The 19,265-nt window shown below is 38.8% G+C and overlaps 1 protein-coding gene across 4 annotated transcripts in view; it reads right to left on the reverse strand.

Annotated features, from left to right (window-relative positions):
• Positions 1-2,727: 2,727 nt before the first annotated feature.
• LOC123761304 (inactive tyrosine-protein kinase transmembrane receptor ROR1) overlaps positions 2,728-19,265 on the reverse strand; it is a 521,433-nt gene continuing 504,895 nt past the window's right edge. For 3 of the 4 annotated variants that reach the window (XM_045747238.2, XM_045747240.2, XM_045747241.2), the window contains 10 exons: positions 18,259-18,385; positions 17,451-17,610; positions 17,048-17,287; positions 14,919-15,152; positions 14,470-14,690; positions 12,237-12,366; positions 11,285-11,420; positions 10,404-10,536; positions 10,089-10,234; positions 2,728-4,720 (listed from right to left, as the gene is read on the reverse strand). In XM_045747238.2, coding sequence (XP_045603194.1) covers positions 4,291-4,720; positions 10,089-10,234; positions 10,404-10,536; positions 11,285-11,420; positions 12,237-12,366; positions 14,470-14,690; positions 14,919-15,152; positions 17,048-17,287; positions 17,451-17,610; positions 18,259-18,385 — 1,957 coding nt within the window. In that variant the 3' untranslated portion in view covers positions 2,728-4,290. Of the gene's footprint in view, positions 4,721-8,796; positions 8,880-10,088; positions 10,235-10,403; positions 10,537-11,284; positions 11,421-12,236; positions 12,367-14,469; positions 14,691-14,918; positions 15,153-17,047; positions 17,288-17,450; positions 17,611-18,258; positions 18,386-19,265 lie in introns of all 4 variants that reach the window. The other variant, XM_045747239.2, reaches the window with a different exon arrangement.

Here is a 19,265-nt window from a genome sequence, read left to right on the forward strand (position 1 = left end):
GCGATTTTTGTGATAAAATTTTAATCTTTTAATCTCACAAGAAATTTTGGAATTTTATGGGTGGTAGTGGACCCCCACACTTATTCTGTGTGTGGTAGTGGACCACCACACCCATCCTGTGGGTGGTAGTGGACCCCCACACCCATTCTGTGGGTGGTAGAAGACCCCCACACCCATTCTGCGGGTGGTAGAGGACCCCACATACATCCTGCAGGTGGTTGTGGTCCCCACATCCATCCTGTGGGTGGTAGGGGACCCCCACATCCATCCTGTGGGTGGTAGGGGACCCCAACACCCATCTTGTGGATGATAGTGGACCCCACATCCATCCTGTGGGCGGTAGGGGACCCCTACACCCATTCTGTGGGTAGTAGAAGACCCCACATCCATCCTGTGGGCGGTAGAAGACCCCCACACCCATTCTGTGGGTGGTAGAAGACCCCTACACCCATTCTGTGGGTGTAGAAGACCCCGACACCCATTCTTCGGGTGGTAGAGGACCCCACATCCATCCTGCAGGTGGTTGTGGTCCCCACATCCATCCAGCGTGTGGTAGAGGACCCCACACCAATCCTGCGGGTGGTAGTGGACCCTCACACCCATCCTGCGGGTGGTAGAGGACCCCACACCCATCCTGCGGGTGGTAGAGGACCCCGTATCCATCCTGCGGGTCGTAGAGGACCCCACACCCATCCTATGGGTGGTAGTGGGCCCCCACATCCATCCTGTGGTTAGTAGGGGACCCCTCCACCCATTCTTTGGGTGTTAGGGGACCCCCATACCCATCCTGTGGGTGGTAGAGGACCCCACACCCATCCTGCGGGTGGCAGAGGACCCCCACATCCATCCTGTGGGTGGTAGTGTACCCCACACCTTTCCTGTGAGTGGTAGTGGTCCCCAGACCTTTCCTGTGGGAGGTACTGGACCACCACACCCATCCTGTGGGTGGTAGGGGACCCCTACATCCATCCTGTGGGTGGTAGAGGACCCCCACACTCACCCTGCGGGTGGTATAGGACCCCACACACATCCTGTGGGTGGTAGAGAACCCCACACCCATCCTGCGGATAGTAGGGGACACCACATCCATCGTGTGGGTGGTAGTAGACCCCCACATCCATCCTGTGGGTTTTAGGGGATCCCTAAACCCATTCTTTGGGTGGTCGGGGACCCCCACACCCATCCTGAGGGTGGTAGTGGACCCCCCACCCATCCTACGGGGGGTAGTGGAGCCTACACTTATCCTGCGGGTTATCTTGAGATGATTTCGGGGCTTTAGTGTCCCCGCGGCCCGGTCCTCGACCAGGCCTCCACCCCCAGGAAGCAGCCCGTGACAGCTGACTAACTCCCAGGTACCTAGTTACTGCTAGGTAACAGGGGCATTCAGGGTGAAAGAAACATTGCCCATTTGTTTCTGCCTCGTGCGGGAATCGAACCCGCGCCACAGAATTACGAGTCCTGCTCGCTATCCACCAGGCTACGAGGCCCCCCTCACAGGGTGGTAGAGGACCCTAGTTCACATTCTGCGGGTGGTAGTAGACCCTACACCCATCCTGTGGGTGGCAAGGGAACCCCACACCCATCCTGTGGGTGGTAGAGGACCCTACACCCATCCTGGTAGTAGATCCAGCTTTTCAATTGCAGTCCCCAATTTTTGTCTCTCTTCCTAATTTCCCTATTATAATATTCCTCTGCCCATTGCTTCTGTTTAGTCATCTCACATTCCCGTTTTATATTGCACACAGCACCCCTGGCCAGGCCTGTCTAATTACCCACCACTTCCTATCATTACAATAGTAATGAAGAACTATGATATATTTACTCACTATAATGTTGGTGCTGAATGTAGAACATGAAAAAACAAAATGTTATTATTTCAGAGTAAAAATAGTTTTTTTTCATGTTCTACATTCAGCACCAACATTATAGTGAGTAAATATATCATAGTTCTTCATTACTGTATTGTAATGATAGGAAGCGGTGGGTACCTTTGGGTAATTAGACAGACTGCCCCTGGTCTGCACACTCTCTAGCTATTAGCTCTTGGACCCCACCTTTCTAACTCATCTATTTTTCTTGTCTACTAAATACTGAACATTCTTCTATTAACACATGTGCGCACGCACACATCCTCAGAAAGCAGGCCGTAGCAGCTGTCTAACTCTCAAGTACATTACCTATTTACAGCTAGGTGAACAGAAGCACCAAGATGAAAGAAACTCTGCCCATTTGTTTCTGCCTCAGCTGGGAATCGAACCCGGGCCCTTAGGACTATGACCCCAGAGCGATGTCCACTCATCCGCGAGGCCCCCAACTGCGTGGTGTGTGTATATGTGTGGTGAACAAGTGTGTGTGTGTGTGTGTGTGTGTGGAGTCTGGATTGTAATGTGTATGCGTATCCTCTCTCTCGTTTGAGAGAGAGAGAGAGAGAGAGAAAGAGAAATTCATTCGGGCATTCATTTAATTAAACCTACACCCTAAGCATGCCATATAAGGGAGAAAAAATATGGTTTATATTCATAAAAACATTCCTTGAGGTGTGTTCGGGGTTTAGCGCCCCCACGGTCTAGTCCTCGACCAGCCCTCCTCGTTGCTGGACTGGTCAACCAGGCAAATGGTTGGTAACATGGCAAGTGGTTCAACATGGTAAATGGTCTTCCTATACATTCTAATACTAAATAATCCAACTCGGCATTCAGGCTCATCTTGGTAAGGGATACTAAAACAATAATTTTACTATATATTTACCACTTGCTTGCATGTACAAAAAGACTTGATTGTGGTATTCTTAAAAATGATTTGTTATTGTTATAAATAGCATAATCTACAGTCCTATTTACATTTTCTTAATACCTTAATAAAGTTTTTTTAAGATCAGTCAGATGACCTATGACTGATGTTTTCTGAAAATCAATATATGTAATATATTTTACTTGCACATTTTTTTTGTAAAATAATTATAAACATTAGAAAGCCTCTACTTTAAATATAACCATTGACTATGCAACTTAGGGATTTTCAAAAGTACAGTATATGTAGAGTCATGGAGCCATTTGAAAATCCCTAGTATCATCCACGATTACAGCCAATATTCATGGAATTACTGTTATGATGTGTAGCCAAATTCTTGAATTACTTATGTGACTTGCTTCACGTCAAGGTTGACACACATTAACGTTGTTTGACTTACAACAATAACACCAAACACAATTTGCTGTACATAACTGACCAGTAATTTTTCAGACCGACTATATTCAGCTTTGAAAGCTTTCAAAACGTAGAATGCAATTGTGCTAAGAGATGAATGTTAAGATTAAATGCCAAAAGATAACATGTATTACAATTGAGACAAAATTAAAATGATCCTTATATCTATGTTGGCTATTATTTTGACCATGAATAAAAGGGGTATAGTCAGCAAATTTAAAATAAATTGAGAAAAATTGGATAAAAATATCACATTAAAGCTTAATGCATTTAAGCAAATATATTGACTTAGTAACTTGATGACAGCATTGTCAAGCATGGAGAGTGCATAACAGGATGGGCATCAAAAATAGTTCATTTTACAAAGCGCCTCACATTTGTGCATGACTTAACATGGTCATCAAGCAATCTTTAGCAATATTTTGTATTTGTAGTTCTATCATTTTTATCTCATTATGCAGGATATGCATGAACCGGCTGAAATTGTTGTCAACATTTTCTTGTTTAAGCAAATAAAATCTGACTGGTCCTAAACACTGTTACTCATACCAACAGGAAGAGTAACCTACATTTTTGTCGGAATTGCTAAACTCCAAGTTCTATTCATTTTAGACAAGGTTGTAGAAAATAATGGAATCAATATGTTCTGTTGCTTTCAACATACAATTTATATATTTGATATATCTTACTACATGGGAGATTAAATGCCGCATATCATGGGATGGCTGCACGAAATTAGGAATATTTATCTTTTCCTACTTTCAACGTCAATTTAAAGACCACTATGAAGTCATTTCTCTCCACATTTGAAAACAAGCAGATTCAGTATTCATGAGTATTTAAACAATAGCACAACAGTTTCTCGACACTCAAGTTTCTAATCTATGTAACACTCAGGAGATATTGAATATATTATTGCAGCTTCTTTCGAAGTCCCACAGAAATTAAATTCAAAAGTTTTTGTTGCTTTCAAATGCTCACATTAACATTCACTGCTTCTAGCTCACAGTAAAGACTCCCAATAGTACAAAAGTTTCACTTGAATTATGAGATTCACAAATAAACACCCCTGACTTAGTTTGTTCAGAGATTAGCCAACTGGGTTTCTGTTCCCATATTAAGAGATTGCGGCTGAGCTACTCTAATAGTAACTGGGGAGCCTCCCATCACATTGCTACGTTGGGCCAAGTAAACTGGCTGTGGATGCCCCATGGGTGCAGAAAGACGAGGATATAATCCAGGAACCATCCCAGGTGGTGGAGGTGGTTGATAAGGGGCAGAGTATGCCGGTGAATGTGGGGGCCCAGGTGGAGGGTAGTGGGGCCCAGGGTGGTATGGCCGATGGAGATGAGGAGGATGAGTATTTGAAGAGAGGTTGGTGGAGCCAGTGTTGTTGGAGGGGCCAGTACTAGAATGTTGAGAACCTGAGTGGCCTGAAACACTGCCACTTAGAGCTCCTACCAGCCCCCCATTATCTAAACCCTGCCACGACCGTAGGCGACCATGGATCTCTCTGTAATATATAAATACAAAATACTGTACTGTATATGTTTGCCTCCCCACCCACAAAGGTAGGAAAATGGGTAGTGATGATGATGTACTTGTATTTCTTACCAACAGAATTAATCACTATATAAATAAACACGAATGGCCGTGGAGCATTTGTAACATTACATTTACAACTAACACCACTTGGCCTGATTTTGAATAAAAGGCAGGTATAAGATCCTATTAACAATGGTATTCACCCTGCTACATACTAAAATTAACTTAATTTCTACAAAAATATAAATACAGGTAAGAGTTTAATATGCACATTAGAGGCTTTTAAAGAATGTACCACTTAATCGCCAAAATATGTACTTTCCAACCCCTCCCCCTTTATACCTTCTAGAATATATATAAATATAAATAAAAAAATAGTTAAATTTTGATCCAACACATTATAATTTTCATTCAATCCACTTGTCTAGTTATAAACATTTAACCCTTTGGCTGCAATATGCGGGTACACTTTCTTTGTGAATATAGATTTTAGATTAAATGTTTCCAAATGCCTTGAAGCATTAATTTTTACATTCTGTATCATTCGACCACACATCTGTCCTTTAGAACAGAAGTTTGGGTCCAGTACCGGATGCCATCTTTCAGCAAGAAAATAACACGTCACGCAATGCTGTGGATTAAATCCATCAGGAAACATGCACAGAAAAAGGAAACCCATGATTCCATACCAAGGCAAACAACATATACACAGGACGTCTCCCAAATTCCGCATATCCAGCAAATAGCAAAAAAAAAGAGGTTATTGGTTACAACATTCAACACACCATCTACGACGTTGCCTGCAAGACCATGCAAATCTGAGTCAGCGTTGTCATACAAAAAGCTGGACAGTGCGTGAAGCTGTTCAAACAGGACAGATCGAGAATGTACCAAAGGTCTGCCGAGTCCAACTTCAGGACTGGGAACAAATGAGACACCTACTGAAGGGATGCAGTCCTTTCACAATGTCCAAATCCAACCACATCACAATGACCCAATTGTGGAGAGGACTACTGACCGGTGCACTCCGAAAGAGTGGAAGGAACCAATCAACTCCACCAAAGGCCAAGGAAGACAACCTGAAAGGCACACAAATTGTGGGACCAGGAGCTGGCAAAATGGGTCAGATGCCCCCTCTCACAGCACCGTCAAAAGGGTGAACTGCCCAAGGGGGTGGCACAAACAACAAGCAGCACCATCTTTCTGTGATGCAGATTGGAAACAACGAGCAGTGCCATCCTTCTGTATTGCAGAAATGGCACCAACAAGCAGAAGAGGAATCCGCAGAGGGATACACTAAACAAGCCAAGTCCACAAAAGAAGCCAGGAGAAAAACACATGTGATACATACACAACAAAGAACAAAACAAGCAAATGGCCCCTGTAGGACAATGTCCAGAAGATAGCTGAAACGCAGCCGAGAAACAGAGGGACTTGCCACAACATCAGGCAACCCAGAGAGCACAACTACAGTGTGAACACCATGCATCAGCAACAGAACTAGGGGTGGAATGAGTGTGGGTCCGGGCTCTGGGCTACCTAAATGGTGGCTATTTGAGCTAATGGGTTGATGCTCAATAGCGAGATTCCCTCAGTTCTCCTGTTAGTTTTGCAGTCGTTTGGCCATTTTGATGATTCATCTATGAACCTTGCAGTTGTCTATAAAGCTCCACAAACTTTCTGGTTGCTTTCCTGGTGGGGTGACGATAATAGTCACCACTCCCCCAAAACTCCGAGAGGGGCCAGGTTCAGGCTCTGGTCTTCAGCAGGCCAAACAGGATTCATGGAACTGATGTAAGTAAAACAGTAGTGGGGTGTCATCTCAGTTAAGATAGCTTTAGAGAACCACAAGAATTCCACAGAAAAATGGAATACTTAGATGGAATGGAATACTAGTGGCCCACTGACCCACAGAAAAACACTAGGACATCACATGCCGCATTCTCCAAGAGATAGAAGGAAGCCAACAACTAGACACTGAACTATTTTTTTATATTTCCATAAATAAATGAAAAAAATAACAACTTATAAGACAAAATAAAAACACACTTAAGAAACTACAAGCTAATACCATACTATAAATTCTATAGAAGTAATATTCATGTTCATTTTTGTACCTAGATTGTACTTGGATGAGGGGTCTGGGCTTTTATACTTTTACTCTCCAAAACCGGCCCAGGGCTAGGCTAAACTTGCGAGAGGTTAGTCGAACATGCTGTTGGTTGGAGCTGCATGTAGGCCCACATATACACTACAGCCTGGTTTGACTGGCACGCCTTGCAGAGAAGTGTCCAGTTTCTTTTTTAAGACTTCCACTTTTGTTGTGGCAATATTTCTTATACTTGCTGGAAGGATACTAAACAACCATGGACCTCTGATGTTCAAAAAGTGTTCTTTGATTAAACATCAAAAGTCCACAGTTGTTCAATATCCTCCAAGCCAGTATAAGAAATATTGCCGGAACAATAGTGAAGTCTAAGAAAAATTGGACACTTTCCGGCAAGAAGTGTAGGACCAACCAAGATACAGTAGATATGTGGGCCTGTGGGCTGCTCCGAACAACAGCCTGTTGAACCAAGCTCTCACAAGTCACTTGGGTAGTAGAACTCTCAGAACCTCATCCAGGTATGACAAAGCTGTGACTTGTATTTTTGTCTATATCCGATATGAGAATGAGAATAAGCAGAGATACAAAGACTGCCCTGTGGAATAGACTTCACTGTGTGAAGTTAGTGAAACTGGTCAGTACAGAATCTTTAACCAATGCTTTGCTACAGCCCTTGTGTAGTGTTGCTATATCTGCTGATTAAAGTGCTTCTGGTATCTCACCTGATCCTTGTGAATTGAGAGCCAGAACACTGTAAACAAACGTGTTCGCACCTTTGCAAAATGATTCCTTCCCCCTCTCCAGCCTTGACCTTCCCATATCATGCGTGTTGTTCAAACACTTCTGGTTTCCTCACTCACCACATCACTCCATCTTTCCACCATTCCACCCATCTTTCCCTCAAATTCATATCTTTTTTGTCTCATATATATGAGACAAATAGCTGAAAAATAGCTGAAATTGCAGCCAAAGGGTTAAATCATCCAATACGAGAATCATGTTTGTAGTGGCTGTACAAGAATGTAAAAACTTTCCAAATCCTATGGCTGCATCCCAGGTATATATCTCACAAGAGAGAATTTTGTATATATATAGAGGTATTTATATATACAAGAGTTCTTACATTCTTGTACAGCCACTAACACCCAAAGCAAAACAATAACAAAATAATTTGCAATTATTTAGGTTCTGTGTAGTCTCTCAATGTGAGTCAGGTGAACAGAAGCATCAAATAAAAGAAACTCTGCCCATTTGTTTCTGACTCGGCCAGTAATGGAACCCGCTAATACTAACACTTCTGTTTTTTTGTCCTGAAGGAGTGGCTCATGGTATTATATTAAAATTTTCCCTTTCTGACAGACAAACTCCCACAGCCAAATTGAAATTCCTCTATTCTTGAGAGTAGTTGATATAACAAATTGTATAATATTTTACCCATTTGAGCTGCTTATTATTAACTTTCTTTAAGTTACAGATCTGTACTAGTTCTCATGTCAGTTTTCTACTGGAATCTAGGCAAGATACTAGTTACAATATTTTCCAAAGTTTTGATTGCATTCAGTACTTCTAATACAGTACAAACTAGCTCAAAATGTATCAATGCATTCTGACTCCCTGTAGAGCAGGGCAAGTTATTATAGGCAAGAAATGTGATCACCATTATTTAAAACAAAATTACATGTTTTTCCACCTGCTTTCCATTATTTTAGATATACAGTAATATAATCTATAGCAACAAAATTACTGACAAATTGATTAACCCAGCTGACTACTCTACCTAATTGAAGAGCATGCACAAGCCCAGACACCATTGTTGGTCTATAATCATCCAATACTAGAATCATGTTAGTAAGCCCAAAGAAAATTTGCATGAATGGCAGTAATTAAATAAGATCAATATAATAAAGGAGAGACAGAAGGAACCATACAGTACATACATAAAAATCATCATCATCATCATTACCCCGTTTCCCACTTTCATGGGGTGGGGAGGCACTCGCCCAGAAAGGACGGCAATACACTGTAAGAAAACAGAGTTAAAGATAATAGGACAATACAAAAAAAGGGAACTACAGTATAAACAAATAATTCATATTAAAGTAAAGAAGCTATTAACCCTTAAACTGCACAGCTATTTAAAAATACTACATTGAGGAGCATGACTAAAAATAATTACAAAATTAAATGAGAAAAGACGCATTATAGCGATTGGAGCACGGAAGGAAATTGCAGATAGCGACTGGGGCAGTGTAAAGGTTAATTATTATTATTTATACTGTGTGTGTAATTTCGTTCAGTAGGTGTCATTACTGGATAAAAACCAAGCTCATGCCTTTCTTATAAAGTGGTGCACACTACTCTAATTTATTCCTTTGTAATTTTATGTGTTATCATATTATGCCCTATTAATTCCGTCTTCCAATACAGGTATACATGTCCTACCAACTCAAATTCAACGTGAGCTATTTAATAGTAAGCCTTTGAACCTTAACTAATTTGTCTACAGTATATATGTTTTTAAGCTATGGACCTTAAATGTTATTTATTACAACTTTGGTCTCACGTATAACATGAACACTGTGCAAGCATGTTTCTATTCATGAACTTGAGCCAAAATCATAAAATAAGTAGCTAGGCATCATCTATAAGTATATGTCTGCACTTCGATCATTTATATACACAAGTGGCCCTCGATTTGTGTGGGAATTATGTTCCCGACTCCCAGTGGGTCAGTGTGGGTCACAAAGGACTGGGATGACTACTAAGGCTTAGCTATACCAATAAATATATAAACATTGGGGAGTTACTGAGGGGAACCGTCTCAGAAATTGAGTATTTGACAGCTTTTGTATTCATCTCTATTTTTCGAAAATGGCTTCATTTTATATTTGAGAGCTCAATGCCAACATTTCAACAAAACTCAAAGTGGGCTATACTGTATTCCAACATTTCCATTAATTACCCATTTAGGTGCAAGAGCATACTAAAATAAAAAGATAAATTTCCAAAAACATTTTATATGCATTTCTTGCTGCTCATAACATGAATTTTTATAAAAGTTAAAAGTAAATTTCCAATATATCGGCATCATTTCTCCATTACTATTCAAGGTTTAATATTATAAATACACTAAGTAAAATAAAGGTACCAATAACATGCACTGTGCTCAAAAAATAAAAGAATGCAAATTCAGAATTTATCTTGCAAACTTGTTAAGCCGTTATTTTACCTGAAGGTTGGTCTTCTATTGGGAGTCTCGTGCCAGCACTCCACCATGAGAGCGTATATTCGCGGAGGACAATCCTCAGGACACGGTAAAAGATGGCGTGACCTGATCATGTCTATCACTTCTTGGTTATTATAACCATAATATGGCTGAAAAAAATGGGGTTTATTCATCATTTTTTGTTGCCAAATGTTATGGGTATCTCAAAGATATTTTAAAACATTTCAGAAGATTTTAAATCTTAATATCACTATAAATTTTTATTAACAAAAAAATAATGTCATTATTTATAACAAATTTCTGCTACAGGTCACTCACCTGCAAACCATAGCTGAAGATTTCCCACAGCACAACACCGAAGCTCCAAACATCCGACTCCGTGGTAAACTTGCCATACAAGATGGACTCTGGAGGCATCCATCTTACTGGCAGTAAACTCTTACTCTGAACTCTGTAATATAAAAAGGTTTTACCCCCAAAAAATGTTAATAAAAAAAAAATGCTAAATGTAATAGCATACCCATTTCTGGTATGCCTTCAGTAAATATCATAGGATCTAGGTACCTAGATCCTCAGAGTTATTTAATTAATGTATGCAAGTACCAATATCTTAAATGATTTAGTATGATAATGATGAAAACAATAGAAAAAAGACAGGTTATGGTAGAATGTGGAAACCTGTAACAGTAGACACTTCAACTTACAGTGCAATGAACATCAAAGTAGCACTTTAGTATTATAAACATACATAAACATACAGCATGACATGGTAACATAGGTATTAAAAAACTTTTTTTTTTTACCGAAACGCTGTGCGTATTAGTGGCTCCAACACTCGGCTTTTAAACTCATTCTGTTTGTATGTACTTTTACCTTGATAAACTATTATTATTATTATATAAAAAAATGAATATATGAAGCAAATTACCATCAAATAAGAGAAAGAAGAAAAAGCAGGGAACCATTTCCCCAGCTTTAATATCTCCCCAAATCTCTCCAATATCTTAAAAGAATGATTATTTCAGATCTCACATGGCCCTGACAGATGTGGAAATACTCCTCTGAATAAATATACAATGCCAATTTGATGTTTTGGAAAAAGGTACATATAACAGATGCAATTTTCCTAAATTTTGAACCTTACCACTCACAACACATGACGACTTACAGCAGTAAATTTATTTGATCACTAAACTTACCTATAATAATCAGAGGAATAGATGTCACGAGAAAGTCCGAAGTCTGAGATTTTGACAGTAAGGTTCTCCCCCACGAGACAATTACGGGACGCAAGATCACGGTGAACATAATGATGACTAGCCAGGTATTCCATACCTAATGAGTAATACCAAATCAATTCAGTGTATAAACATTTTAAAAAATTAGCAGCTCCAATATTTAATTCCACAGTACTGTACTTAAAAATATATATACAGTATATATATATATATTATATAATATGGTATATATATCATTGTGATCACTGAACTTTTTTACCTTTACTGAAAATTTAAATGTATCAGTGCTTTAACCTCAAGAAAAAAGATACAAGTCTCTGTCAGCATATACAAGTAAAAACCGATATGAAACTTAGCAAGCCAAAGGTCGATACACAACAGATTTATAGACATTATAAAGAGAACTTATAGTTTTGACAGCCTTGGCAGTTAAAAGGAGATGACAGTTCTTAAATCCTACTAGAACTCGTACAAATTAAATGCAATATTGGAATTGCATACATAGTACATAGAATAGAATATACATAGTACAGTACCAGTATGCTACTTAGCTACCAATATCTCCATAATAACACCTTTTCATCAGTTTAAATTTATATTAATTTAATATATAGTAAATAATAACAGGAGCATTAATGTTTTTTGTTTCTGCTGGCAATTCATTTATATAACCCACACTTTTTACTCAGTTTTATAATCAGTTTCAATCTTACTAATATTAGTTCATAATTCATCTAATAATAGGTTTTAAGTCAATCAATTTAAAATAAATGTATCTGCATGTACAATACGTAACTTTTATCCATTGTTTGGAAATTTGGAATTTTGCTTAATTTATCAATCTGTTTTCTCAAAATTATCTGGATTCAAGACATTTTTGCATCAGGTTTTTTAAGATGAAAGCAAAACTTACCGGCAGCAATTTGGGTGGCAATGATAAGCATGTCAGGCTGTTCCAACACTACTTGAGACATGCCATCATCACTGCAAGCCGAGACATCTGACCTTGGTGAATGAGCAATCAGAAATTCATGCAAGTCCCCCTGAAAAAATAAATACAAAAATAAATTCACTGAGAGAATTGAGCATTAGATATAATGAAACTCCACTTTGTGTATGGAACCCTCTGTAGATAGAAGAACTTTCAAAACCAGCTACACATTTCTACCTTACCGGCATCATTTCATTTAAGCTGGTTCTGACAATAAGGAATTTCATGACATGAAGTGACCAAAATGTGAGGTTCTCAGATGCAAGAGGATAAGGGATCTCAAAACACCGGACACTAATGTGAATTGCAAAGAAAGTTATGGTCACCTTAAAACATTTAATGAAGCAGGGCACTATTTACATGCAACTCATTACTGTGCTCTTCTCGTCAATCCTGTAGATCAGGTGTAATGAATGAATGAACATACTTTCATCTAGACTTTTCTGTTACCATATCCTGTGTTCTCTTCACAATCAATCACTGCAACCTTACACACACACCCATTCACTGTATCCATTCATCTTCCCAATCTTTCCTCTCCTCCAGGCCTCAAATTCCCTTGAATACACAATCTTCAGTCAACCAGCATCCATATTGTTCAACATACTCAAAATCCTTTCGGTACACTTTCCATAACTTTGCAATTTAACGACTCTTGCTCTCCACATCTATCTATGATATTTTCACTCCTTTATCTATTTTTCTACCCATAACACCACACATACTCTTCAGATTGTTCATTTCTACTAACCTTGTTGTTTATATTTCCACATTCACACTATACAAATGTGCATAATATTAAATGTACAGGGGTTGGCACTACTCCTTCATGCATCCCACAGACTGCATCTCTACCTACAGTATCATGATTTTTTCTATCCAGAATTTTCATAGCATGAGCTACTTTCTTCTCTGCTTTACTCTACTCTTAACTTTAAATGCATAAATTCCCAACTATTTAAACTGATCAACTACTGCAATATATATGTAATAAAATCATAATATTTATCTCATTCCACCACAAATCAAATACTCAAGTTGTCTACATGTATCTCTCACTCTGCTAAACAAATTGCATCATCTGTATAATCCATATTTAACATACTCCTATTACTCATATTTGGCCAATAGACTAGGTATGCATATTGCACATATATTAAGCACTGTATAGAACTGGCTAATACCAAGCTTAATTGGTAACACCACTGCACAAGATACCGAAGAAAACTTCCCTCACACGCAATATTTATCCACATCTGATACTTGTAATTTCCCACTCTAGCACTCGTGATTCCTGCCACAATGATCATTCATTCAGTATATAATTTAAACAAACTCAGGTAATAAATCCACGAACCTCATCATCTTTCCAAACTCTGGTTTCTTGACAAGAATACAACCACACACTTGGGTATGCTTTTTGTTAAGATAGGTTTTGGGCTTAAGGCCCACAAAGAAAAACTATTACTGGCTAGGTATTCAACACCATTTTTTTCTCGGAACACAGTCCACTATTATGCATTCATTTCTTCAATTACTGCTGGGTGCACAGGCAAAAAGATGAGTGAGGGAAGAGTGCCCAATTAGCCAACCCTGCCCAAGATTTTAACAAAGTTCCTTCTATTCTGTATACCATTACAGAATTTAAGCGTTTTGAGACAACACGAATGCCACTCTATCTTTATTTGTACAACTATCTATCCCATCCTAGCTTTCCTACATGTTACCTAACTCTCTATGTGATGATTACTTTTACATATTAAAACAAATTTAGTTTATTAAAAAGAGACTTAACAATATTTTGTATAATTTTTAAATAACAGGTAATAGCCACAGTATATGTAAGTTTCATACAATACCCATCCTATTAGCTCTATCCTCAAATTGGTGTACTTATGAGGCATCTCAAAAGATGCCCAAGCCATGAAAATTCACAACTGACAAAACTGAGGTAAAATATGATCATTAGATACAAAAATGGTGGAATTTAACTTGGCTACTGTTTTCCTCTCAATATTTCTTCCACTTATTTTAGAAACTTTAAACACACCAACATCAGCCCCTCTGGTTATAGTACTGGTATTGTGCACAACTCAAAATCCGTATGTGTTGAATAAGGCAATAAATTCAAAAAATGTCAATATTACACACAAACCTGAGACATGTGTTCAAACAGCATGCACATTGGCTCCTCTTTCATAACGACTCCCAGCAGACAGACAATGTTTGGATGACGTAGGTCAGTCATCAGGTCAACCTCTCTATGAAAGTCCTGGCGTGTCTTGGCAGTAGCATTTTCCTTTAATGTTTTAATAGCAACCAACACAGAGCTGCCATCAGGACTTACTCCCTGCAGTTCTCCTTTATAAACTTTACCTGTTGATTAAACTTTTATATAATAGGGTGACAAAAGTACAGCATCACTGTGCAAGATTTAACAAGCTTTAGTATACTGAAAATCAACAATTAGCATCTTTACCACTTCTGAAACAATATATACTCCATTATATAAGCCACATAAATATTACGAGTCAAAATAACCTGTAGTTCAAACTGGCATAAAAGCTCTTTACAAAAAAAAAAAAAAAAATGTCATAAGCTCACCAAAAGCTCCTTCTCCCAGCTCCTGCATGAACCTAACATTGGCCAATGGAAACTCTCTAGCCCTTAGCTGCTGTTGCTTAGGAAGGAGAGCATTCAGCTCCACAGTCTTGGCTTTGGGTGAAGGTTGCTTAGGGGACTTGGCTTTGCGTTTCATGCAAAGGGCAATGATCAGCGAGAGAAAGACAGTGCCCCCCACGATGGCTGCAACAAGGATGTATACCCAAGTGTTGTCACCTGTGGTGGAAGGAAGATTATCAATACTTTTTGGAATATATAATTAATGCATGGTATTATTTTATATGTACAATTAATATACCTCAATATTCAAATGAATCTTTTGGCATTCCAAAAGCTGAAATAGTACTTGTGCTATTTGCAGTACCACCAATTTCATGTCATAATAATGAGTCATGATAAATGTACATAATGTACAAGAAATTTAAAAAATCAGTAGTCCAAGCACTACTGTGCTTTGACTACTGATTGTGTCATCTCTTTTTGATGTTAAGGCAATATCCCTCGAGTCTCTAATGCAAATAGTCATTACAATCGAGGCAGGGTAACAATTTGAAAAATTTAATCGAATCGAAAAACTAAAGCCCAGATTGCCCACATTAAGTCGACCCTCAAAACCATTTGCAAGCATCACAAGGATCCCCCAAGTAGAAATTGTGCAAATCGCCAATTGCCCACCAGGCAGGCAAATTCAACCACCACCAGATGGTAGCACCCAAGTCCACATCTAGCACCATTACATTTCTGTCCCGATTCGTCCTGATTTTGGTTGGGCAGGTTCGAGATCAGGTTTTCAGTCAAATGCTTTGGTTTTCATCCTTAGAAAAATTTATTTCCCTGAGCAGTGGATTCACAATGCACCATCGTCACGGTAGTACAGAACATTTTATTTAAAACAATGTCCGTATGTGCAAGATGAGTCTTGTGTATGTGTGTATCTCATGACTTAACTGGCTGGTGAAACAGACTCCACTTCTGTTTTGGTTCAGATTGTGCTTCAGCAGCACGTCCCTGCTCTTGAGGTTCCCACTAAAACTCTGCTAAAGAGTACAGGAACTTTGGGAAATGAATAAAGTTATTTAGAGATCTGTTTCCAGAACCTAAGGCATTCTCTTCCGAATTCTTTGTAAAGAAAGTAAAATTGATACGTTCCTGAGAAGTCAATGTCTTTAAATGGCATAGATACCTCTACATAGTAATGGAGATTTGTTCACAAGACTAAGTACAGATTCTTATTCCTGTGACAGCAGTAACATTAGGAATGATTTTTTTTTTAACTTTTAATATTTTGGTTTCAAAATGCAACAGCGGTCAATTAAAGAAATATGGCCTTGGCTGCAATATGCAACTTCTGTCCACATGCCTAGAAATACATTTCTATGTCATGTTTTGCTTGCTCATGAAAGCAAACAGAACAGGCATCTAGACCTGCTAATTGCTGCCATCTGCTAGAGACAATAAAATATCACCTGGTGCACTAGTGCAAAATTTGGCAATTATAATCCCTCTTTTCAAACCTTCACATTGGCACCTCGCACCCACTCCTACAATGTTTTACGGAAGACCCACTCGGTAACTCTGAGGCATATGTGCTGATACCTATTAGCTAAAGGGTTATAACAGGTCTTTGCATGTTTGACATACATGCAGTGAAATGATACACAATATACTTTACTTTCACCCACAAATTATTATTACTCCTTTTTCATGAGGTGAGGTGGGTAGAATAGGCTCACAGAATAAATGGGAATTCAGTATCCCACCCCCCCACAAAAAAAGTTATACCATACATATAAAAATTTAAATATCAGTTGCTCATTTATTATACTGTATACCATAAGGATAAATAAACACCATCAAACACCAGTAGTTTTCCACAGCAGCAGCACCCTACTGCTTCATAAAGACTAAGTGAGCAGAGCTTCTCATGTAGTAAATACAAAAATATTCACTACCTTTTTTTATGAACAACTTCAATCCATCCAGCCTCGTCATGTTCACACTCACTCCCCGACTTCCTTACACACAAGCTTACTGAAGTCCACCCATATCTTCTGAAGCCTTCCTTCATTCCTACCTCATAACTACAAATCTGTAAAAGAATGCCGACTTACTGCAAACTTGTACGGCACACTCCTCTTTTGACACCGAGTGTTCGGTAGCCACAAAGCACCAAGGTTGTGTCTCTGATCCACCTGGGTTACGGCAGTAGTTATGGCCACCAATAAGCTCTGGATATTCAGCTGTTCGCATGTAAAGTTGATTCTGACTCCAAGGCTCACAAATTCGTCCAGATTCTGTATGACTCTCCATTCCACGGTATGTCTCTCCATTTCTCATGTAGCATTTCTCATCTGGACCAATAACTTATATTAGAGATAAAAACTTACAAAAAAATTGGTTCAATATCATATGTAACGGAACATCAGAGAAAATAAGGAACAAAATATTAAATGATAATATACAAATAAAACATATGGTGCAGTTTAAAAAATGACTACTGTACATTAAATTTACCCTCAACAAGTGGTTCACTCTGTACTCCCAAGCGGATGCATGTAAGATGGTCTGGGGACGTGATTGGAGCAAGATCTTCACATTCAGGTATTGGAAGCTTCCTACCAATTAACTGATGTTGCTTTGCAATAACATACTCCATTCTGCATACATCATTTACCTATTTATTACACAATAAAGAGACAGAAGAATATATATAAGTTACTTGCAGAGAGAAGTGACCTATAGACACACTATACACACAATGAAGAAAAATATGAAAGCATCTCCAAATCTCAAATTAACATATTAAATTGTATGTAGTTTGCAGTTTGTTCACAATTCTGTAATGAATACTGAAAATTTACATTTTTTCATGGATCACTGGTAAGCTTACTTTCTATTATCCATACTGCAAATAATAACTGCCCATGTCACCAACAGAAACATTACCCTATACAAAGTTCCTTTGATTTGCATGGGGGTTATGTTTCTGAAAACACCATGTATATCAAACTTTAAAGCACAGTACATTGAAGAAAAATGGCTTAGGTTCCAGAGATCAAGAAAAGTCCACTTTCTGGCCTATCCCCTCAGTAATTTCCTGTTGCATTAGACACTGGCACCACAAAGTACAGGCAAATAAGAATACACAAAGAATCATGATTATGAAGTGAAATGAAAGAAAACAAAACATACAATAGCTTACTGATGGTAAACAATTACTATCAATAACACAGCATGCCCCATTTAAATTACACCTTAATAGTTCAGCACTTTAAAACCAAAACTCAAAAGCAAAGTGCACAAAAATAGAGTTTGCACTTACAAGAATCTCACATTCTTCTCTACACAGTTGCCGAGGCTCTGGCTCGGGTGTATTCTCATTACATAAAGGAAGTGCAGCATAGCAGAGCGATTTAATTGCATAGTCCTCACACTTTGCCGAAAGATCACTGGCGAGGAAAAGAATGGTTATAAGAGTAATGATTATTATTACACATTGGAATATTTTAAGCACCGTAATAAATGTATACAATAATGATAAAATTTGTCTCAAAGAAAGCCAGTTCCTGTATATAAAACAGTTAAGCTTATTTTAAGTAATTTTCTGATGAAATTCTTTTTATTCTGTCCTTTGCTTGTATATTTTCCTATAAAGAGATACTGCAGTGAAAATTCTAAATTACCATAGATTGTCCATAAATAAATACAGCTTTCTAAAATCTAAACAAAATTACTTTTACAGCACAGAAACCATGGATTATTGTACCAAACATTCTGCTATATTAAATCATAAAATAATTTAACTTAAATACATTAATCAAACCCATTCCTGCTGTCATTAGGCAGAGGCATCAGCCCATAAAAAAAAACTGAGCAAGATTTAAACTCTCGCAGGTACACAGGGCTCACATCTGCTTCCTCAGGCCTCCAGTAAACAGATACCATCTTGTAAAAAAAAATCATGGGCACCCCTTAATCATGGGCGCCTGACTGCTGAGTGGACAGCGCTTCGGATTCGTAGTCCTGAGGTTCCGGGTTTGATCCCCGGTAGAGGCGGAGATATATGGGCAAAATGTTTCTTTCACCCTGATGCCCCTGTTACCTAGCAGTAAATTAGGTACCTGGGAGTTAGACAGCTGCTACGGGCTACTTCCTGGGGAAAGGGGGGGTAACAAAAAGGAGGCCTGGTCGAGGACCGGGCCGCAGGGACGTTAAGCCCCGAAATCTTCTCAAGATAACCTCAAGAAGATAACCCTTTCTGGGCGTGAGGGGCCTCAGTACAGTATTTAGAGAACGACCATAAGTAGCACATGCAGCAGTAGCTCACAG

Source organism: Procambarus clarkii, chromosome 7, assembly GCF_040958095.1.
Source record: "Procambarus clarkii isolate CNS0578487 chromosome 7, FALCON_Pclarkii_2.0, whole genome shotgun sequence".
Taxonomy (NCBI): Eukaryota; Metazoa; Arthropoda; class Malacostraca; order Decapoda; family Cambaridae; genus Procambarus; species Procambarus clarkii.